The sequence below is a fragment of the Cyprinodon tularosa genome, unplaced genomic scaffold (genome assembly GCF_016077235.1).
Source record: "Cyprinodon tularosa strain WSP-4 unplaced genomic scaffold, ASM1607723v1 ctg155, whole genome shotgun sequence".
NCBI lineage: Eukaryota > Metazoa > Chordata > Actinopteri > Cyprinodontiformes > Cyprinodontidae > Cyprinodon > Cyprinodon tularosa.
The window spans coordinates 444498-469342 of record NW_024038386.1 but is presented as its reverse complement, the minus strand read 5'-3'; the positions used below and the strand labels follow the sequence as shown (position 1 = coordinate 469342).

The 24845-nt window shown below is 39.3% G+C and overlaps 1 protein-coding gene across 1 annotated transcript in view; it reads right to left on the bottom strand.

Annotated features, from left to right (window-relative positions):
* Positions 1–24845, bottom strand: part of LOC119780114 (plexin-A1-like) — a 241063-nt gene that overhangs the window by 183672 nt on the left and 32546 nt on the right. The window contains exon 2 of the mRNA XM_038280016.1: positions 16265–17707. Within this exon, the coding sequence (XP_038135944.1) occupies positions 16265–17446 (1182 nt within the window). The 5' untranslated portion in view covers positions 17447–17707. The remainder of the gene's footprint in view (positions 1–16264; positions 17708–24845) is intronic.

Genomic DNA, 24845 nt, shown 5'->3' with positions numbered 1-24845 from the left:
TCTGGGATGCTCTGATACAGTCCATTATTTTTCTAGTGCAAATTTAATGTGAAAGAACAACATTTGCTGACGATGAAGCTTTGAGTTGTTAAATGAAGGGAATGCGCTCTACTTGTTACCCCTCACTGAGCACCGATTACTGTTCCTTTTTTCTCATGTCAAGTCTTTTCTCTGCTTCCTTGAACTTAAAGCATGCTGACTGATCGCTTCTGCAGGTAAAATACCTATATCTCCTCAGTACTTCAAAAACAAAAAACACACTTCAAAACAAACTAAATCTATTTAATATTTTGAATCTCTACTGAGAACAAGGATAAGACACCATAAAAAGACCCCTCAGACCCCCAGGACATAGAGCACTTCATCATAAGCACCCCTGGATTCCCTCTCAAAACAGTCCACATGGAGCTCATTTCCATCACCCAGTGGGGATTTCACTGAAACCCATCGCTCTCTTATCTAACGTTAATGCCTTTGATTCCTTTGCCAAACACAGTAAATAGGTTATTCAAATAAAGAGCCATTCATACAGACATTGCATTCTCACCAGCTCCATCCCACCATGCAAAACCTTTTTTCCTCTGCAGTGTTCAGTCATGGTGGTGACACCGTGACCATGTGACAATATCGGGAGCATTCCAAAATCACGAGGGGCACATCACCCAAGGCAGTTCATTGACCCATATGATCCCTTAACCAGTCACCACACACTCTCACTCAGCCCCCATAATGCATTAAAAGGGTTCAAGTACCAAAAAGAATCAATTCTTTTGTTTGATGATAAATGACTTGTTAAAAAAACACATTTTGAACTTTTGTAATTTTTTTTTTTTCTGGAATGAGGTTATTATTAGAACGCTTAGCATTTAAGTTGGGATTTAATCCAACTAACAACAGCAATATTGAGTTTCTTATTGTGGAGGAAATCTTCACTCGTAGATTTACTATATGTTCTGCAAATTATTATTGATAACAGAATAACAAGGTGCATCTCAACAAGTCTAATACAAATGATCCTGAATATTCATTTCATACGCTGCTTTATAGATATACTCCTACCGACTGGAAGCATATCGAGCAGAAAGAAGACCAGCACTGAAACCAAATGGCCGTCAGTGAGTTATTCAGAGCCAGTACACACATACACTTACACTTGGGGAGTGTGTAAATAGCAGTGTAATCCACAGACTTATCACTACATCATCTGATTGATCCACACAGGAGAAAAGATAACACCTCCCTCCTCCGCACACTCTCTCCCGAATGATCTACCTAAATTGCCCGCAGCTCAGCACACGTCAATAAAGCTTTCTTCTGCGTTTTCCCGACATTCTCACTCTCTTTTAAGCCTGCTTCAGGCTTCAGTAGGAACATAGGGGCTCTCGCTTAGCAATGTTGCCATTTGTAGCTGTGAACCTTTTCCCTTTTGTCATGTTCAAACCACAAATGTCACAGCATGTCACCGAGATTTCATATGTTAGAGCAATAAAGTATTGTTTAGTTGGGAATTGGAGGGAAATTGCAACATGGTTGTTAACATTCGATACAACAAAAATCCAAAGTGTGATGAGCGTTTGTGTGCAGCCCCCTTTACTCACACAAAATAAGATCCACTCTTTCAAATAAAAAACTCTTGCACTGTTTCCATCAAACTTCTCTAGGTCACCTTTCACCTGCAATACCTACTTTATGTTCCCCAAGAAATATCAAGGCCTTTTCCTGTCTTACCTCCTCCTACACAATTATATCCCATCAGAGGATGACCAACAACACCCACTACAACTCTGACGTGGTCTGAAGATCCTACCATGTATAAACCAAGACAAACATTCAATACAAAAAATAAATGATAGTCATATGAGCTACGAATAGAGGCAGCAATTCTAAAATTGTGAAAGAAATGCGTCAACTGAAGGCAAACACACATGTGACATCAGAGCCTGAGGGAAACTAGTTAAAATCCATCATTGTAGCTCCTAAAACCACTGTGAATAGATTCTACCAGCTCTTCAAAAGAGTCAAAACTCCCAACATCAATACTTGACAACCTAATATCTGTACAACGCTTTATAAAGGTCCCTATGGTTCACATAAAAGGTAAAAGTTATCTGCAATTTTAAATAGCCAAGATCTGCAAGGAGTAAAAGATGATTCCCTTGAGGGTGGTCTTTTAGCCTTTTACAGGGGGGACTTTTATGCAATTTAACTCAACAGCATATTCCCGGGAGATTTAGGGCCAATAGCTGTGGTGGAAGGAGAATTTCCCACTTTAGATTCTTCATGTTATTGGCTGGAGACTATTTAAAGTTCAGATAGCCAATGAGGGAAGACTTCCAAGTCTACAACCTTCATCTGACTTTGGCTGCTGAGAGGGAAAAAAAAAAAGAGTACCGGTAGTAAGCAAATGAAAAAAAAAAGCAAACAAAAAAAAAACTTTTTATCCAACTGGATTCTCATAAAGTTCTATGACTCTTTTTGTACTGAAAAAAAACTTTCACTTTAAGAATCTATTATTTTCAAGCCTCAATTTAATAGATTTTCGTTCAGGTTTTATGACATTTTAATTCTGATCAGATGTTCATTTATCTGTGTAGCTTGTGATGTTAAGAGAACATGCACTATGCAATAATATTGATGAATATTGGGATTGGGCAAATAAGTTTCACAGTAACTTCACCACCTTACCACAATTTCTTTTTTTTTATTTAAAAACATGCAGACAGCCTAAAGGTGTGGTAGCCAAATAACCTAAAATGTACCACAGTCCAGGCAGCTCTTTGCAATGTGCCCACTGTTTATAGCATTATTGTGTTAATTAGTTTGCAGAACAAGTGCTAGAATGTTTAAGGTCTGTTATTGGTGAAGCAGAAACTACAGCACATGTTAGTCTGACAGTAGCTACGTTTCCATCAACCATCAAACTGCACAAACTGTGATTAAGAAAAGAAATTTCCTACATGTAAATTTTTTTTCCAACTGAACTTTGTTTATAAAAAGTTTTTAAGCGCCAAGCGGGTGATTTTTAACCTTAAAATGTGTGCAATGCTTGTTTAAGCATCAGGACAGCAAAACCATTATTTTATTGTTATTATGAAATTATTTCAAAATAAAACAGCTGTATTTGGAGTGCATTCTACATTGCCCAGTTTTGCTTATGTATCAAATAATGTATATTAAAAATGGATGTAAAATATACTTTGGCCCCAATATTAAGGGCAGAAAACAGCCTTTAAAGCATCAATGGGACCCTTTTGCTGAGACAGAGTGAAATATGTGACCCAAACACAGCTAATAAAATATATGGAGAGCAGCATGCACAAAGCTCATCCTTTAAAAAAAACAAGTCATGTGTTAGTGGACAGTGGGGTGTTTGTTTCCTCATGAGTGCAGCTGCTTCACTTACTTTTTTTAATTAAAATATAAAAGTTAGCACACATTTCCTTAGAGGGTAACAAAGGATAATTGCAGTTGTGAGGTGGATGAAGGGAATAAATGGAAATTTTTGCATGGGCAGATATAACCCTTAATCATAAGACACCTCATGTTAGTTTAACATAAGGAAGTTGCAGAATACAACACAGGCTAATATACAGGATGCTGGTCGGACACACCGCTGGGGATTACAGTTAATAAGGTAGGGGGAAAACATACAAAAAACAAAATACTCATTCAACATCATGCAAATAAATTGGAGTGCCTGTTGCATTTAACCAGTGCTGTGTCCCTTTAAATAACAGCGACTAAATGCTTATATGAAGAGCTGCCTGATGAGCAGAGCAGTGGACAGGAGAGGAATGCAAATGGCATAACTATTCATCGGTGTACGCCTTAATCAATGTGCTTTTTTATGATCAGCTCTTCCTTCATCTAGGCTTCTGACCAACATTTATAAACACGAACCAAAGTGCCTGCTTTTCTCTGTACATGCAAATGCCCTTCTTCTATGAGCGTTACCATAAGAGTGTATGTATGAGTGGGAGGGATCAGGAAGTGAGAGTCATAAAGTGCTGGACAGTAAAAAAGAAAAGGAACGCATCTGCAGGAGATGTTCCTCTGCAGGCTTGTTTTCAAACCAGATGATAAAGATTTTCGCTGCACACACCTCCACAGAGGCACCAAGAACATGCAGGTCGATGGAAGGTGCATAAAGAGAGTGTGTGTGTATGGGAACGTTACTTTGCAATCTGGCTATATTTTTGCATTCCTAAATTGAAGTTAAAGCAATAAATGTCTGACAATTCGGGCCTTAATTAGCTAAATATGTCATTTAAGGGTCACTTCCCTTTTTGGAAAAGCAGTAGACCAGAGGATACTTAGTATACATCTGTGTTACTGGCTAAGAGCAGAGCTTATAAATAAGCCAGGAGCCTCCGTGGGGGTTTTGAACTTGCAGAGGCATTGCAGGAGTTTCTCCGGGTCCTATAAACACAAGGAGCTCTGCTGAGTTTAAGTGCATTTGCCTGCAAACATATCTGGAATGGATTTAGAAGCTAAAGGGCAAAATTAACAATACCGTATTTATCTGAAGGTAATATGCAATACTTGAGCATAACTATTTTACTTTTAAATTAATATCTAAGGGAGTGGTGATCTAGTGTTAGAAGCAGGATATTTGCTAACCTCAAACCTGTTAAAAATTTTGACTGTCAATTTGGGTCCCTGAGCCAGACCCTTGGCCCCTGACTAGTTCTTGGCTGCTGCAAGAGTGCTTAGAGCAAAACTTTAAGGTTTCAAGAAAATAATCACGGATAAAACAATAATTCCTGGAAAAATAATTCCGGTTCTAGATTTAAAATGTATAAGAAAAAGAAGAAACAGTAAATGTTGAATGCATAAAACTAGTTTCTAGAGGATGTAATGCGATCCTAACCTATCAATAATTTACAAAACGAGATTATTGCACCCATTTCATATTCATGGGGTGCAGTGGGGTAATGTCAGTGTTGAGTGCGCTCCAAGCAGACCCTGGAAACCTTCAGGAGTTGGCTCGTCATCCGAGCGGTGCTTCCCAGAGCTGTCACCACATGTTTAGGCCACGACAGATGGAGAGCTATAGAAATAATGCAGTGGATTCATACCCCTTGAACTTTACAAAGTTTTCTCCTGTTGCAGACAAAACATCCAGTGTATTTTATGTGATGGGAGCAGAAATGTCTGGAACTAAAAAAAAATCATTTATTATAAAAACCTAGAACATTCCTAAATGAGTTGCAAAATGTCTGACATCGGGTTATGCTAAATAGATTTACCTCCGGAAAGAAGTACCAATTTAGATACATCTGTTTTATGGCATAAAGCAGAGCTTAGTAATAACCAGGAGCTCCTGGAGCGTGTTGCAGGCATTGCTACGGAGTATCCGCGGGTCATACCAAGAGCCGATGAAAGTGGCATTGCTCTGCAAAAATCTGGAATGCATTTAGAAGCTGAAGTCGCTCAACATTAATTTTTCTGAATGGTTTTATTGCACAGAAAACTGAGCAAATTTTTCTTTACAACTATATTAATGGGCAGGCGAGACTGTGAATAGCGACTTTCAACCCTGGATGGTCTGCGGCTTCCCGTTAAGCTCAATTGGGACCCGACAGTCTTGCTGCGCATTAGGTAACCTAAAACTTATGGTTTATGATCATCCGTAAAAACAATTCTAAAATGAATTCCGTTCGTTTTCGATGTAAATTATGTGATGCTAACACTAGTTGCGTATTGCATTTACCCCCTTAATACTTTTTTAGAATCCTCTTTGGTTACAGATAAAGCTGAACTTCTTTGAGCTCAGTCTCTAAAGCTTTGCACATCTAGAGATGATTTTTGAATCCTTTCTTTAACGCTTAAAAACTTTAGATCAGTAAGATTAAGGAGAGTTCATTGGAACGTGAATGATCTAATCTAACCCCAGTTTATCATTTTGGTTTGAGTGTAAACCTAAACTAGGCCAGTCTAACAGGATGATGCTGTTTATTAACATTTTAAAGTATTTCCCTACTAAGAGCTTGAACTTTGACCTTTCTTCCATCTATCTTACTGTCAGTTCAGTGTTGCTTTCCTACTATGATGCTGCCATCACCATGTTTCTCTAAAGAAAGATCATAAACTATGAGGATCCAGTGCCACACACAGCAACTACAGTTATATATATATACACAGTAATATGCTGCTCTGCTTTGATCTTCATAAAAGAGTAAATCTGTAGAGATTTATGGCTCTAATGGCTCAAATTGTGGAAAGGGGCGTGGATATGTACCAACTGCACGGACAATATCCAAAACACAGAAATAATCCCTTCCCAATGAATACAAATTATTTGGAAAATGAACATTTGCAACAGCTCAGTGAAAATTAGACACCAGAGGAGGAATAAATGGTGCCTTCGAGCAAAGTAGTTAACCTCTAACAGAGAAGCTTAGTTACCAGCACAGTTAAATTCAAGTCCGAGCAGCAACAGAGATTTTAACAAGATAAAATTACAAAAAAGGTTTAAGATTATACCGAAGGAAATGAAAGTAGAACATGAGAAAAAACAACATCTGAAACCAGATCAAAACAGCTAAAAGGGAAATTAGAAGATGAGCGATACGACTACATCACTTCCCGATTACATCTGATAATGATGCACGCAACATACCACCCACACACAGCACCGATCAATACATAATTACACTGACAATTAGCATCATTAGAGAGGTGCTACAGCTGCTAATCTGTAAAGCTAAACACTCTTCAGAGAGGGAGAGAGGTTAAGATAATATAAGCAGCTACCTACAGTCTGCATGGGATCTTCTCCAAAGGCCTTTTATTGTTCTGTAATAATGAGAAGGATACTCAAGTGTGAGAAGAACAGCCAGAAAGAAAACCCGATTTTTTTCTCAAGCATTTTTTGCTTTTACTTTTAAATGCTATTGCTTCGGCAGATATCAAATGATCCAAACTCATTAGATTGAAATAACTTTTAAAGGACGGCGCTCGACTGACGTCTCGCTGCTGAACTCATTTAGTCTGTCAATTATCTCTTCATCAACTCTGGCTCAATTAATCTGGTTTAATTACTTAAACACATTTGCTGCCATATCCTTTTAGATGAGGTCCAGAGAAATAAGATGGTGTCTTACAAAAGACTACGAGAGCGTTACACTCATTACATGATATCCTTAATGATGGATTTAATCAGGTTAGAGGATGGTCTCACAGCCAATTCCAGGTTGCCTTGGCTGTGGAATGGTAATCATCATCTCCTTGGGTGACTGAATGAGGACTCATGGTGTTCCCGTCTTTTATAATGTTATTTGGTGAAAGAAAAAGAAAAACACTTTTACTCCTTAGTGCTTTAAAAAGAACACCTAAAAAGCTTAAAAGTTTAACTATAGGATATCTTCCAGAAGGTTTGTGAAAGCTGCACTTTAAAATATATCTTTCCACAAATGTCTATAATGATGTATTCGAGGCAGGAGTCTGTAATGTTATGAAATACACTCCTCTGAAGGTGCACTAACTGTTCTTTGGTATCAGGAGGAGTAAGAAAAGTGAGATATCCATTAGTTCAATTTACTTTCTCTCAAAGGTCTTCAGACTGGGTGGGAAAATGTCACGCAGCTTCAACGGATTGTTTCAGGGGCAGTATTGCAGTCAAAGACGTAGAAAAGGCAAGAGGGAAAAACTCGGTGTCATTGGGATTAGTCTAGTGCACCAGCGTAGTTGTGCACCTCGTCCACAAAGCCCCATGAAACATTTTTAAACTATCCCTTGTATGGATTCAAGCTGTTTTAGGTACACTGCAACAGAAATGCATTAAGACAGCAAATTAACCGCTCTAAGGTCTGGATAAACTAAAGCAGATTAGCTTCAGAGCCAATTAATCAACCTAGGGTAGTCAACTGTCATTTTACACAGTTTAAACCATGTTTTAGTATTGTGCGACTCTTGCATCTTGTTTTTACTAAAACATCACCAGGTTGACAAGTTATTTTTTCTTTGTATGAAAATATAAAGGACCACTCTTTACACTTTATATAAATGACTACTAACATGGTTAAATACCTAAAACATGCAAATGTATGCAGATGCTGCTGTTATTAATTTACATTCTGCCATTTAGGAACATGTAACAGGAGTCAAACAGTGTATCATGATCACAGACAAAAAAGGCTTTTCATCTTAAATGCACGTTTTTAATATTTATTTTTAACAATGTTTATATAATTACTGCACTAAGTGGGTTGCTTTTTTATCAAATGGCATGTGTTAGAGTATGTAGACTCTAGCTAACGGCTAATTGGTTACTAAATTAGTTGAATATTTCAATAATCAATTTATCACAATTAATGCAATGAATTCTTTCAGCCCTTATTTATACTGGCATTCAATAATGCTCTTACTAAAACAATGGTGAGCAAACTACAAAGTAACTCTCACCACAATACTTTTTGTTTTGCAGCTTGCCTGTATAACCGATTGAATCTTATCATGGTTAATTCTCTTGATGACATATGGTTAAAAAAAATTATGCAAGCGAATTAAAAAAGTTCAGAAAATTCAGATGGTCCTGTTAGAAAATTCATGTGCCTTTCTGTTATAGTCTCAATTACAACTGTAAAGCCAATCAAAGGACTTTTGTATTAATGCATGCTGTGTTTTTGCATGGCAAAATGTTTGCGCGTTTAAAACACATCTGCATATATTTTAGATGCTAAAGTAAATTTAAAGAAACAAAACCTGTTAAGAGTAAAAAACAAGTATGTAAATGTTTGTGATACATGTAACCATGTTACCCACATGGCATCAGTACCTTCTGCCCATCAAACAAGATCAGTTCATGTTTTTTGGATCAAGGTTGGATATAGGTTGCATCACCCAAATCTGATTTAATTGAATTTAAGGAAATATTCTAAACGTGATGGGTATAACTCAGCATTTTTCATTTAAGTAGTTTATTCTGAACTGAACTGCTTGTACCCTAACAAGCCATGTCACATAATCATTGTAGAATTAGGACAAACAGGAGGCAATTTTAAACAAGAAAATCTAATCTTAAAAAGAAAGAGACAACCTAACTATTGATTTTAGATTTAGTTACAAGTCTCACCTTTGACACTGCTGGCCAGACAACAGCTGGTCCATGCGGCCCAAAAACATGTTGGCTTGAGAGCGACTGGTTCTCTAGGATTGATTCTCTGATTGATGCCCTGACTTGTGCCAAAGTTCAAAACTCTCCCATCCGTCTTGCAATCAAGAGAAAACACTTTGACAGTTGAGTAATCCTTTGGAACAAGAAGAAAAAATGGCGGGGAGTTGCACTTCCCATCAGAACAGGGAATATATTAACTGAAATGGGAGGGAGGGACCAGCTAAACAATGCCTTACTGTCAAGATGATGTTAGAACAAATTACAATAAGGGTCTGAAACTGATTGATAGCTCTGGATTCTGACTTCTTTTGTCATTCAGATGAAAAATGTAAATTCAGACAATGAAAAACCCAAGAAAGATCCATCTGGAAAGAAACTTTTCTTTAACTTTTCCTACTAAATACCAATATTCAAAAAGTTATATTAGCTCGTTTTACATTTGATTACTGGACTGAAAAAATATTTGAGAAAGAAAAGTGTTTTTTTTCCCTACAGAGTGACCCCAGAACAAAAGAGTTCTATGGGTGTCTGAATCTCGAACATTTCATAGGAACACAAAGATGAGCTTCTCATTAGTATGGCACCTACACTGGAAGCACACACACCCGTCAGAGGAGCTTTGACACACGTTCTAAGCTTTGACATGATGGAGAGACTTATGGCTGAAGAGGACAGAGCACTGGCCAGGTGAGAGACACCGATATTATTCGTTCACAAGTCGGTGTTCAATCACGCTTTCCTCTTCTTTCCCTCTTTCTGTCATCCACCCTTTTCTCAAGCTGTTCTTGGCGGCGGCGGTGAAATAAGTTCTGAGGCCATCACTCTTCCTCTGGCCCTGCTCTCCTCTCAGCCGCTGAATCATTGCCTCTCTCCTTCCTGAGCACACCGACTGTAAAAGGCCTGCTGCTCCCTCCGTGGCCGTTTGCCGCTTCCTCTTTTCCTCCCTTGCAAAGCTTTTTTCCTCTCAGTCCTTTTCTTCATTTCCCCATTCTCATATCAATCTTCGTTATTTCCCTGATTTCTTCCTCCTCCAGATAAGTCTAGAGAGGATTACTCTTTCATACGACTCCCAAACTCATTAAGGTCCAAACTAGGGCTGAAACAATGAATCGGATTAATTGTGACTAATCGATTATTGAAATAATCGTCAACTAATTCAGTAATCCATTAATCATTCACTGGAGTACAGAGACTGTAAAATGAGCCTTTAGTTTACAGAGCAACCCACCTTGAACAGCAATTATACTAAAAGTGTAAAAACAAAAGTAAATATTTTGCATTTAACATCAAAAAACTTTTTCAGTTAATTTGCTCTATGCAGAACACCTCAAGTGGAAAAGTTGGAGTTTCACCTGGTTTCATCTTATAAAAAGTCTTCTTTAAGCAATCTTTGGCTATTCCATTTTTAATCGAAACAATAATCGACAGATGAATCAATTTGAAAAATAATCCTTAGCTCAAGCCGTAGTCCAAACAAAAATCAGAGATCACATCTGATGCTAATCAGCTTTGAGGGAAGCAAACCACAACTAAGAGTAAACTACTCATTATTCATTTGGCCTATGAGTTTCCACAAGCATACATTCACCATCAATTACTTGTTTTGTTTCAACAGAGTCTGTGACTCAGCTGAGCTTTAACAGTGAACAGTTTTAGGTGTCTGGCAATAAAAACAGAGCGACAGGATCCAGTGGGCCAACGCTGTGTGTGATTCTCCAATAATAAAGTCATTGATAATTCCTAATTTTAAACTAAAGCATTGTTTTGAATGCTATGCACAGTCTCTCTGTGTAATAATGCATGCGGCATTCATTGTTTCAAAACATGGTTGATCAGTCTGAGTGTTGATGTGGCTAAGCTCCGTTTAACACCATGTTAACATTTTTAGACTTTTATATATTTGATAGGATATGAAACTATACAGCTGGTGACCAAAATCAGTCCAGCAGGGAAATGTGAACTTTCTAATCGCTTTTATTATTTTTGCTAGAGAAACTCTGTAACTATAGCCACTAGGGGCACTAAACCTGCTTTTTGCAGGTCTAGTGCCCCTGAATGCCACTGGCAGCATTTCACTGTTGCTAACTTCAACTTTCTTCCTCTGTGTTTTGGTATCTGATAGCAAACCACTTTGGATGAGCAGACTGAGAAGTTATAAAGTCATTTATAAAACAAGTCCACATTCAGCCCTATAGATTAAATCCTACATCAGAGAAACAAAAATATGTCTGATCCGGTAATCTGCTTTGTTGCTGTACCATAACTTTTAGCTTATTTACCTCTGGTTTTAAAGAGAGATTACTGCCTTTAAGTGGCGCTCTGGGTCACATGACCCATTCAGTGACAGACCCAGTTTTTGGAAAGAGCAGCCCCCCTTCAAGCATTAATGCACACATGTGCTAAATATTAACCTAAAGAATGATCTAATATAACCTCAAATGAGGTCTGTGTTAGATAGACTGCTCTAAAAAACACGGTAACATCATTTCTGATCATGACTGTTTGCCAACCGCACCTTAAATGTCCCTACAGTAAGAACAAAAATGATTTGTCTAAATGGTAAATGGCCTGTACTTATATAGTGCTTTTTCAAGTCAGTCTTGCCCAAGACACAACGACACTAAAAGCTTTATAAAGCTTTAGAATATGTTTATTGTTGGCTAGATATTTCTTACTTTGCACAATATATTTTTGAAAAATTAAACTTATTTTAAAATACATGCATGTCGTTTTTAACACTTCAATTAAAATCGATTGAAATCATAATCGTCCAAGATTAAAATTTTTAGCCCCATCGCCCTGCCCTACCAGGAGGGTTTTATTGTTTACATACAATTTCCAGTGCACGAAAAAAACCTTAACTTTATGCTGTTTATTTCTTGTTATTCCTTAGACATCTGAACAAGTAAGAGCTTTAAAATGATGTCAACATGAAATAAACCAGATATGGTGAAATAAAACTGAGTGTCGATGAGGGCCAATGATGCATTAACATAACTTTGACAGAAACTCAATTTTCCATCAAGTTCAAACCTTATAATCGGCTTATTGCCATCCAGTATCAACACAACTAAGTCAGCTAGTTCTTACAGGACTGATTTGGATTTTTTTTTTCACACAGCTTTCCCACATGTATTCCCACTCATATCCTGATAGCTATCCTTCAAATTCCTGTACTCTCTTATGCGGGCTTCTCTGGCATCCAACTCTCTGGTTCATACATTTTTATCTCCACCCACATCTCACACCTTTCTCTCCTTTCCAGTTCTGGCAGCCTCACTTGTTTAGTTTCTGCAAAATTCTGGTTCATCCTTTCATGCTTTCACCTCTATTCAGTCCCTCTTCTGCTTCCCTTCCCATTGCACTCCCTCCTATGTTTTCCGTCATGTCTCTCCTTCTCTCACTCCTAACTTAGCGACTCTCCTCCACCCTCTCATTCTCCTTTTGTGGAAATGGTTTGTATTGATCTACTCTCAAACGGGGGAGAAGGTCAGGGGTCCACTAATAAAGCTCAGGGACAAAATAAGACACACACAATATCACACACCAGCAGGAGACAAATATAGCCTGGTAGCAGAGCTAAGGTGCTAAATGTTCGACATGAGTGTCGGTGATTTGTTGAGAAAGACATGTTTTATCAGCAACCAATCTAATGCGCCTGAAGATTTGTGTTTACTAAGAAAAGATGAGATGTCAGTAAACAAAACACCAGCTTGATGATGACCAGAGGCAAGAAATTATTTTCCAATGCAAATCTACACCTCACACAGGAGGCTGTCGGAGCTCCTGGTGATCAGTCATGGCTGAGCGGTAAACAGCTGTCCATGCCTGTCCAGCCCACCACCCACTAACCAGCCCTGCCCTAACCTCTCCTCTGCAGCATGGTAAGGTCAACCATATGTGGAACAGCCCTCCAAATTCCTCTGGTTGCTCAGCAGGGAACTCTGCTTCATGCCATGCAGGCCACTTTAGTTGTTTTAATTTCAGAGTCCAAAGGTACACCACGACAACCTGCTCCAACATCAGCTCTGAAGTAAAGATTCACATTACATGTTGGTTTCCAAATAAGTGCTCCAGCTGGTTCTTTCAAATTGGTACTTTCACAGTTCACATAGACAGTTTGGTATTTTTTTTGTTAAATTTAGCAGTTTCATCCTAGAGAAGGATTTAGAAATGTTACCATTCTTTTCTGAGAGTTAAGGTAATGGTGTAACTGATGTTTACAGTTACAGATGTTACCTGTGCTAAAATATTATTAAAAGGTACTAAAAGCCACCTGAAATGTGCCACTGTAAAAGAAAAAAAATGCTTTCATGGTACAGTTTTTCTGACACTCTGGGGTCACCTTTGCTCCTAATAACTAAAGAAAAACATTTAAACAATAAAATATTTTTTTTCCAGCAGAAATTTGGTTATGTCCAAGCTTTAAAAACCAATGTTGTTGGTCATACCAACAACATAACATTGCTACACAGCAGGAATGGCTCCATAAAGTGTATAGAAAGTCACCAGCACTGCGCCCTTGACACTATTTAATGTGTGTTTTCCATCTGTCCCTTTAATACATTTTGGGATAAGCTGAGCTTAGTGCATGCAGCATTTCAGTGTATTACTACCAAGGTTATAAAAATTAATTAAATCCATGGAGAAAACTCACATCTGAAAGAAATTATTAAAACCAACTTTTATGCCCTTTTAAACATCTAGAACTTTTGTGGAAGATGATTAAACTTTTATTAATATATGTTTATATTGAACCTTGATTTAAATTTTAAAACAAAAAACTAAGGCAGAAAGAAAATTGGACAAATTAGGAATGCTGCAACACTGCTGCATTTTGGTTACACTCATAAGCATTTTGATGCATTTATGAACTAATGTACCCACTATCTTTGGCTGTTTGTTTCATTCTGTTTTTGTTTTGAGTCCTTGTTTAGTTGTTTTGCACAGTCCCTGTTCCCACACTAAACATGATCTCGGACTGGAGCTCCTTTGGGGCTGAGGTTTAGGTCAGCATTGGGCCGCTGACTTCAGGTCAGTTTTAAGGGACACTGGAACAGACATCATTAACCTGATGCTGACCTCTTAGGTCCTGCTGCTGTCTTGGGGTCAGCCAGTCAGCTCTTTTGTGAAGCCTTTATATCGTCATTGATGACAGTTTTGAAGGAACAGCAGGTTTTAAGAGGATGTCCGAGTGATAAATTGTTGGTGGCTGTAATCCTTAACGAAGGCACAGAAACCATGGTAACAAGCCATGGAGAAAGGGATAAGAGAATAAAGGAAGAGACAGACATATGCATTTAATGAATGTATTTGTAAATGGTTCAATAACTTAGTGGCACAGAACGAGTGAACAAAATCTAATAAAAATAAACATTTCTTTTTTTAAGCAGTTTTACATACAAAATGCCTTAATCCTTAAACCTGTAAAACAGATTAAAGAGGTTGGAGATATCTATACATGTCATGAGAGTGATTGAGAACTAATTTGGAATACTAAGAGTTTTGGAAGGTTGACTTTCTGAGAGCTCACTTACTGGCTGCTCATTTAGTCACAAGACCCAAACAAAGACATAATCATCATTATTGGAAACACCTGAGGTTGTACTATTGCTTTGCCACAACACTGTTGGGTGCAGTAAAATTAAAACAAATGGCAATAGACTCTTGGAATCCCTTATTTACCTATCAAGGCAGTATTCAATAAATCAGCAGACTCATTGCCTGCCTTTACAGGTAATACTAACTGCCATTATCACAAATATAAATACAAAATATAGCCTAAATTATTATTTTTGTTCCTTTTTTTATTTTATAGTTTGTTTATAATAAAAGTATATTGAAGTATTTGCTTAAAGAATTAGTGAAAATTAGTACTCAGAAGAAAAGCTTTAGGGGAAAAAAAGCTTAGCCACTAAATTCTTATCCTTGTGTCTCTGAGTTATCCATTAGTTGCATCATACCACAAAGAAGGAGGCTTATAGCCAATATGCTATAAGCATATTGGCTATAAGCAGCAACAGCTCTGCTTCATCAAATAAAAATGAAGGAGATCCTCTGTTTTATAGCCTTTAACATAGATACAATGGAAACTATACAATCAAAGCAACAAAGAGAGAAGAAAAACATGAACATAAAAAGGCAAGAAGAAAGCAGTTGAAGCTTAAAAAGAAGCATCTATGCCCCCACGTGGCTCTATGCTAATCTAGACAAACAAATAACTTCTTTCAAATATTCTACTCCAGAAGATGCTGAAAGCTTTGTGTGCATTTGTGTTAAGATGTCTGTAATTAGAAATCTGTTGACTGACAGGAAGATGCCTGAGCAAATTCTTAGTCACCCAGGTCATGGCAACTAAAAAACAGACTTTAATCAGAAGAAACCAAACCTTTGCTCAGCTCACACAAGAGATGAGTGTTTTCCAAGACTAACTAATTAAAAGTCTTGTTGAGTTGCGATTTACGCCTGTATTGTAACTGACAGGGAATGCTTTAACTGGTTCTGGTTCTTCAAGAGAATGCATAAACTGTTTTCAAACTACACACCTGGAAATGTCACTAGACAGTAGGACTTAATGCTTATATATGTTGAGGCTGTTTTCTGTATTACTAGGCAAGGCCATGCTTTCTGGATCAGTTAATAAAAAAACAACAACAAAAAAAACAGGCCAACTTGCACTACCTCTAAGGATCTTAGACTGCAGTGCACTGAATCATGCTGTTTGGATGAGTGTGGATGTGCCTGGGCGCTTCTACTGAATGACATTTTACAAATCCAGGGGACTGGGCTAATGACGTCCCCTGTCTGACTGAATCAACGCTCTAAGAGTTTATTGGGGGAAAGAGGAAGAAGGAAAGGAAAAACAGAAAAAAAGGGAGACAGCAGGAGATTGGCAGCAACGGCTTTGTGGGCTTAATACTATAAATTCCTGCATGGTTGGTCTATATCAACAAGATTAGCAAGAGACTGTTGGTTTTTAACAACTGCAAATCAGATTTAGCATCAGGAATCACATTTTTTCCCCTCACTGTTTCAATTACTACATCTGTGTTATCAATGCTAATAGTTTTATTTGCATTGTCAGAACAGAATTCCTGTCCTAATCTAGTCAACAAAAAAAAACTGTAGGCAAAAATGTGAGCTTACCGAGTTGATGCACTCGAGCTCCTTATTAAGCAGCCAGGGTAAAGAGAGCTTCCCTTCTCCTCTGTAGCAGGACTGAATACGTTCTTTGATCTTCTCCTTTATCTTCCTCAGGGTAAACAGGCACATTGCAGATTCTTTGGGTGGCTTTTCCCGATTTTTCTGACCCTGAGAGAAAACCGTAAAGAGAATGTCTTCATTCTCAGAAATCCCCAAAGAATTTGCAAGCTGCCGGCCTGGTCGAGCCAGGAAAGCGTCCTGCAGCAGGCGGTACTCTATCCCGTCTTTGGTGCATCCGATGGGGAACTCAACATAAGAGTAAAACTTGGGGTCGTCCATGCAAAGGCGGACAATTTTGGAGGTGAAGAACTGCTCCCCACTGCCGTCGGTTGAGGTCAGTTTGGTGTCTAGCTGCATTGTTAGATAGTAGACGAACTGTTCACTACTGAAGCTGTACACATAATAGATGTCAAAAGCAGGAAACTTGGATAGAGTGTCCGAGGGGATTTTTAGCTGAGAGGAGACAAACTCATCCTGATACACAAAGCTGAACATGTCTGCGTCTTCTTCATTCTTCATCAGTTTGCGACTGGACAGTGTTGGGAAGTACTCCGATTTTCCATCAATGGGGGTTCCAATAAACAGCTTGCTAGTAGGGTTTTGGGGAGAGCTTATGATGACTCCCGACATGGTCCCCGACTCTGCCACACTGGAAAGGTAGTGTTCCTTACGGTGGTGAGGCTCACCGAGCTTAAAGAGATCATCTAGACGTAAAAACTGACAGATGCCCTGTGAGGTGCTGCCGCAGGCAATGAGGCGGTTTTGGGCATAGTCTATAAGAAGCAGCTTGTTCACGTTGGGGGTTTGGGCAAGGTCATAAGGACAAGACTGGACACTGGGTGGAGGGTAGCATTTTTCATTGTCCAACACTGGCCCGGTCATGTGGCTGCGCAGTTTAGTCAGGTTGCTGGACAGCTTAAAAATCCAGTTGAAGGCTCCCACATAGACCTCTCCAGTTTTGTTGTGGATTGCCAGATGTGTAAGAAAACTGTCAGGGGGAGCAAAGCGTTTGAAGGTTGGGGGTTGACCTCCAGCGAGTGACGGGACCATGAGGAGTATAACCCCCAACAGGAGGAGCAAGTTCCCCTGGCCAGGGAAGGCTAAAGTCCGAGAGAGAGGACACATTTCTGAAGTGCCCAGAGGCAAGGCCTTGGGGGGTGGGGGAGGAGAAAGGAAGAAGGAGAAGGAGAACAATCTCTGCTACCTAGATCCAAGTCAGGATTTAGGTCTTTGCCTCCTCCACTATTAAAGAATAAGAAAGGAGAGCTTAAGGGAGGGAGAAGGAGCAGGGAAGGGGAATCAAAACTCCTATTGGTCCACTGTCCGGTTTTCAGAGTTGTGAGCAGTCATCGGGAACATCATCCAAAGAGGCACAAGGTAGGAGCCCTGAAAGGCAAAAAAGAAAAAATATGTTAGAGTCTGAAATATTTGTTATTGATTAAGCATCAAGGAAGAAGAGAGGCCAAAACAATCCTTATGATTGCACAGTCTAAATGAGTTAATGCACCAAATTGACATTTGCCTTGGTAAAATATATATAAATCAAGTCTGGAAGGCAAATGCGTTAGCAATGAAAGAATGTGGGGGAGCCAGGAGTCATTATTTAAAGCTCTATACACACTATTTTAGTATAGCCATGAGATATGGACTCACAACATTAAAACTACTAATATTTCTTAACTTTCAGTGTTATATTGCTGCGTTTGGAAATTTGTTCTAGGAATAAACGCTACTGGGAACTGTAGTAGCACTGACAGCGAGCAATTTATCCTTGGTCTGCCTAAAGCGTTTCCTGTCATGGTTTGTACTGTAACACAATCATGCCATTAACACGTTTTTTCCATATTGAAATTACACATGTAGCTCTGGCGGGCTTGTACAATGCACCACAGGTGCATGGATGCCAAAAATGTGTTGTGATGTATGATAATCTGTTGCATTGGCTGTGTGAATCCAGGAAAATGCATTAAGTACATCAAATAAAAAAAGAACAAAATAATTTCATCACTTATTTCAGCCATGAATGTTTTACTTAAGCTTTTTAGTGTCTTACACTTACGGTATTGATCTACTCCTAAACATGGCGCTAATATATACGTCTTATCTTAAGTGCTTATAATAACCCTGCAAATGGTCTTGTTTTTTCTTTCAAACACTTATTGTCAGTCTGAAAACTGCCCATGTTGTAATGCGTCTGGCTCCGTTCCCTTCCCCGCTATAGTCCCAGTCTGCTCTACAAAGCTAACATGGAAAACTGAAGAGCAGAGGTTTGGCAAACATTTATTTCACTTAATAGTTTACTCAGCGCACACTAAACCATATTGTCAGAGCTCTGTGCAGAAATAAAATGTACCGTTTTAAAGGGAAACGGGGAGCATTTCTTCTTGGTATGGGAATGTTATAGAGAAAGTACAGAGAGGACTGACGGATGTTAATACTCTAAATCTCCATTTATCCATTGTCTAAACCCATTTGTTTATAGTTGGGCCTGTACACACCCTGAACAGGTTGTGAGTCCATCAGAGGGCAATGCAGAAATACACAGATCAAGAACAACATTGCACGCACAAGCCTATACAGTAGGAGACTTTTTTGAATGGTTATTTTACCTTACAGTGATGGTTTTGGAGCTATGGGAGAAAGCAAGAGAACCCTCAGAGAACTATTACAACTATAGGAAGAACACGCAAAAGCATGAAAAACACAAAAGGTTAGAATCTTGGTTAGAATGTCCGAGTTCTAAACAAGGACCTTCTTGCACCAAGGAAGTCTTTTTCTGTACAGTCAGAGGTAACTGGCAATAATAACAAAATGCCATTCATCTTTGTACCTTATGCTTTTATTTCATCTAAATGAAGTCTTCCTGGACGGAGTTTTCAAAAGCAAGTTGTAAAAGGTGAATCCAGCTAGTCATGCAGCCTGACATGAGCTCATTCAGAACTAAGCATTGAAAACTCCCACTGGCCACAAAACCTTTTCTAACTTGCAAAAAAAGCAGGTTAGTGACATAGGTTAAAATGGTTTGGCTCCGATCGGCATACAGTGGGAGCGCCAGACCTGGGTTGACCTGTTATTTACACGATTCCATTGAACGTAATGTACGTACGCCGACACACCTCGCCAGCCGTGTCTGATATGGCAGTCAAAAATAACTCTGTTTGCATTCGACAAACATGGTTTACCACAGGTCAGAAAGATTCGGAGGGACAAAAGAGCCTAAACTTAAAGCACACTTACTACGCCATGTCTTCCTTCTATTTTGGTACATTGTTTACTTTCCTGATTTCTGTCGCACTGATGACATCAACTCTAACCCGGAGTGATGGTGCCACAGGACAAACAGTAGTGAGGGGGACAGAGGCCATGCAGCTTGCTAGCAGGGATTAGACCCAGCTTTTTAGCCAGTGAGAAAGAAGCCAAATGCCGATTCTTAGAGGAAACTGTGTTTCACGCATTAACCCCCTAATTTCAGTGGGTAGGCAGCTATACAAATACTAATATTTCTAACTACTAGCTGATAACAGTTTTAGCCTAATGTTAACAGTGCAAATCTGGACATTAAACTAAATAATTCCAGTTTAAAACTTGTAAACTCAATTTACACCAACAACTCTCCCTAACAGAATCCACCGTTTGGGATCTCAGCACCAAATATAGATCATTAAGGATCACAGCACAGCAAAAGTTCAAGGAAAGACAGCCGATAACTCACTTTCCACTTCCTGTGTGTCTGATGAGTCACATATGGAGCAAAGCAAGCAGTTTATACGTAATCAGCTGCACAGATCTGCCACTATGTGACTCTTAAGTCCAGCAAGTTCTGAAATTTAGATCAGTAGTTTTCCTTTCGATGAAAACAAATTAGGAAAACTCTGTGTCAACTTTGAAAAGAAAGCAGAGTGGAAATAACAGTAGCAATAAAACATTTCTGTAAGAGTAATCTTTGCAGTGCTCATTATCATTAGTCACTCTGCTGGAGACTGTAAATAACAGGCCAGAGTGGAAGAGAGCAGACAAAGCAGCAGGGTTGGTCCAGGCAGTATCAAACCATAGCTCAGCTGGCACAAAGATAAAAGCTTCAGGAAGAGCCTTCTACATCTTAGTCCCCATTTGGAAACAAACAAACAAACGTACAAAAAAAAATGAACAGAAAGGTAGAAGAGTGCTCCATATAGGTGTCCAAAGTTGACTTCAGCAGTATTTTAATCAACTCTACCATTGCTTGAAGCAAACATCAGGGGAGCTCTGCAGAATGAGGCACTTCAGCAAAAAACAAAAAAACTGCAGACAGAAGGGCCTTAGCTGCAATTATCAGATATACCGTACCCCTACTCTCCACTCTGTGAGATTAAAACAACTTGACGCAGATCGTGGCCTCTTTGGCACAAGCAGATGCAATAAAGTGACGAGCCGCTCTATAAAAAAACTAATTTCTCGCTCAACAGTACAGTCGAGCTGCGCCATGAGAGCAGATGTCAATTTAAAGTGTGGCAGCGCGTGAGGAGGCCGGCTGCCTCATTTTTCCTTTGTCATTTCCAAGATAGGCAAAGACACAATGAGGCAAAGAAAGTATGCCAGCTATGGCTTGATAAAAAAAATGTACATGTCCCCCCTATAATTTTTCTTCAGGTAGACGAGGCATAGCTTGATGTAAGCACGTGTGAATCTAATGACAATTGGATCTAGTGTGTGACTTCTTTTATCTATTGTGCAGTAATGCATTATTAAACACCTTGAAAAGGTTTGAGGGGGTGATAGAAATGGACAAAGCTGATAATATCCTTATTAATGCACCCTGGTGCCAATTTAGCCTCAAACTACTTGTTTACACACTTTACTCAAAATTCCAGACTTTCCATTCTAGAATTCTAGGTCGTTTTGTTTTTTTCATGTAGATTTGGACGGACAGATGTAGACTTTCGTTAGCATGACAGAATAGAAATAAATTACTACTTTGATCCAGATCTGTAAAATCAATTTCACTCTAAATGGGTATTTTGACTTCACTTCTTGAACGCGTTTCTCTAGCTCAAAATTCACCCGTTTTCTCACTCCGCCCTTATCCCTGAAAACCCTCTTCAATTTCACTTCCCTCCAGAGCTTAAAGCAAAATGCTGGGAAGAGCGCTGGAGGAAGGCTGCGAATCATATTTGGCTCCATCAGTGGAAAACATGTCAATCATTTGGGCATGAGCCTGTCTCCTGCCTCAGGAATGAGGAATCAACGAATTGGGAAAGCCACAGCCGTTATCAATTAAGGAGAAAGCTTTAGAGACAGTAGGCTGTAAAAAAAAAAAAAAAAAAAAAAGAGGCCAGATGATTGGATTTTATATCGGCACATCCCATCAACTGACAGGACTGGAAACCATTCCAGTAGGAATTGGAAACTGTAAAATAAATTGAGAGTCATTTTTTAAGACAGGTGAGGTGGTTGCATGTAGTTAAGAATCCAGAGGCTGAGGAAGAGGTAAGCCATTAGTGGAGCTGAGCTGGCTAACTTGCACTCTCAGCCTCCTCTCCAAAGAGGCTGAACCTGTCTGTTCAGATAACGTTCCCACCGTAAAGCCGGGCTGATTTATTGCCGTTGGCATATCAATTACAGCCCTCAACACTGGAGGAAAAGAAGCAGGAGGAGGAGAAGAAATTGAGATGGAGAGAGGTGACGAGGAGGAAGAGGAGCAGCAAATGGACAAATTCTCCATCCTTTTATTTCACCACCTGAGTCACATCTATAAAACATCACTAAGTAAAGAAAATAACTCACAGAAGCGGCGCACATTTCCATTACTGTACAAAATTAAATAAGAAATGACCTGTCTGATAATCTGCCCTCTACCTCCTTATTCAACAGCTAAAAACACTCCAGAGATTGGATACTTGCCCGGGGGAGGAAAGGGAGACGGAAGAAGGGTGGGAGAGGAGCTGAACAGCACGAGGAGACGGCAAGAAGCAGGTGGAGGGGGTGGGATGGTTAGAGAGCAGGCCAGATAGAAGGGGACCCAAACCCTGAAGCCTTAATCCTCTTGCAGGGTCCGCCTAATCCCGCCGTCACTATCTAACATATGGGAAGAATGGATTACCATCCCCCGCATGCAACACAACGAGGAGTAGATAGGGCAGCGATAACTGGATATCAGTTAACTTCAAACAGTCAAGCATCTAGCCAAGATGGTGGAAGTGATCACTTGAGGGCTTTGAAAAAAAAACATTTGCATAAAACAGAGCTTTGAATAACACAGATGTGCTCTTATTCTGACATTCTGCAGGCAGGTAAGGCTTTGGTTTGGATCCACCGGCACCCGTCTGGCAGAGGTCCCAGTCAGAGGAGGTCACAGCAGCTGGGACGAGAAGGGGGAGGGAGCACCAACCACCTAAAACCACTCTGGTTTACAAAGTGCCCGTGCCGCACCACAAACTCAAATCTCACTGCAACCAACTAATCACCCCCTCCTGGAGATTACTGGAACGCTCTCAGAAAATATCCAAACCCATCTGTCGCCATACATGGACCTTTTTTTTCCTCCCCAACTGGTTGGCAGGAAAATTTAAACATTTGAATCCAAGGGTTTCCTCGGGTCAATACAGCCATGTAGAGTAATACCAGCGATTATTTTTCAATTACATCTAAATCAGCAAAAAGCCTATAAGGCGAACAATGAAAAATAAAATAGCAGGCACTCTTTAGGAGCCAAAAACAAACGGCAATATGTGTTGCGTTTGAGTCGTCCAATAGAAAACAAAGGGCATTGAAGCAGAACCACAGTATGTGGTACCTTATATTGTTTCCTTCCTGTATTGGCTTAAGGATCAAATGTAAGAGGAACTAGAAGCCCCACGACTTCTGTTCCATCCCAAGCATCAGTCAGTTTCAGTATGAACCTTTCTGCTGTTCTCTAGAGAGGTGGTTTAGTAAAACTAATGCATGGTTTTAGAAGTAGTAAAAATGTTTTATACTTTGTCTTAGTGCTGGCAAAATATGTTAGGTGTATGAAGCTGTCGGCACACTACCTTAATGAATCCTGCCTTCCTAATAATGGCCTAATGTTTATTTTTACCTACTTTGACTTAAAGACATGAAGCTAAATGTAGCAGATTTTAATAGCATGTTTTCTGTTATGCTTTTATCAAGGAGTGTAAAGGAGACTAATGACAGAAACTACCAAACTACCTTCTAACATGTTGAGGGCTTAGAAGCACTAATCACAAGGACAACTGCTACCCTGAAAACCAGAGTGCAGTGTCACTAACAGATGTGGGACAGCTGCCATTCGGAGAACTGAGACAGACTGTGGGCACAACATCACACCATTTATTCCTCTCCTCATTCCCTGCAACCAGATAGTCACTCGCACGTGTATTTCCATAGGAAATGTGGTGATCCTCCAACATATTCAGACAGACGGCGTTACACAAATACATGGCTGCACGTGTGACGCACCTGTTCTTGGAGGCTGATTTGACCACAGCTAATGGCATGTCTTGGGTATTCACAGCATTCTTCTCTTTATTCAGGTAAAATCAATGATCATGTCTGAAAACTTTTGTCCTAAATTTATATTCAATCCCCTCTAATATCTATCCTGAAATACAATCTGAACCAAAAGCTTGCTTAAGAGTTTTTTTGGAGAACATTGATGAACAAGCGGGATAGGACCATAAATCACCATTGATCAATGCAGAGTTGTGTTGTTAAACCATAACTCATGCTTTAAACATCACAAAAAGATACAAAACAGTAGCCTGGCCAGCCAGACTGGCTATATTTAGTCCAATCTAATTTAGATGAAACCATATTTAATACACCACCCAGTCTGGGCAAGCCTTGAACTTTCCAGACCAATCACAGTACAGGAGGCGGGAGTTCAGTATAGGTCACTAATTGGTCCAGAATTATCGATAATGCTCATGTCTGTAATCATAACTGTTAAGATTGTGGCCACAGTGGAGCAATGTGAAGTGGCTCTCTAAAGACTTAAAAAATGTTGCTTCATTTCTCCTGGTTCTAGCCCGTTTCAACTGACCATGTTTGACCTGCGCTGGTACCACCTTTGAAATTGGGCCCTACCTGTTGCTTTTTGGACAGATACGTCGTGTTTACAGCTTGAGTGAGCCTGGTCTACCAGTCTAGTAGAAGAGTGCAACAACCGTATGAAACATGGCCACCCACCTGACTTCCATTAATAAAAGAAGCAGACAAGAAAGAGTTCAATCCAAGAAGACTTTTTTTTTAAAGGTATGAATTTCATAAAAGAAAAATAACACACTCAAATATAAAAAATAGGGATGCACGATATTGGGATTTTGGCCGATGTAGCCGATAACCGATATCGATACCGATGTTAAAGCTGGAGAAAAATAAGTAGTCATTGAAAATAGCAGTTTTGTTATCCATTTCTGACACTTTGAAAAATAACATACTCAAATATATTTTCATATGCTGATATCAAATTGATTTTTAAAAACGCGGTATCGATCTATTTTACTTTCAAAATCTCGTGAAATTTCATCGTTCTGTTACAAACTCT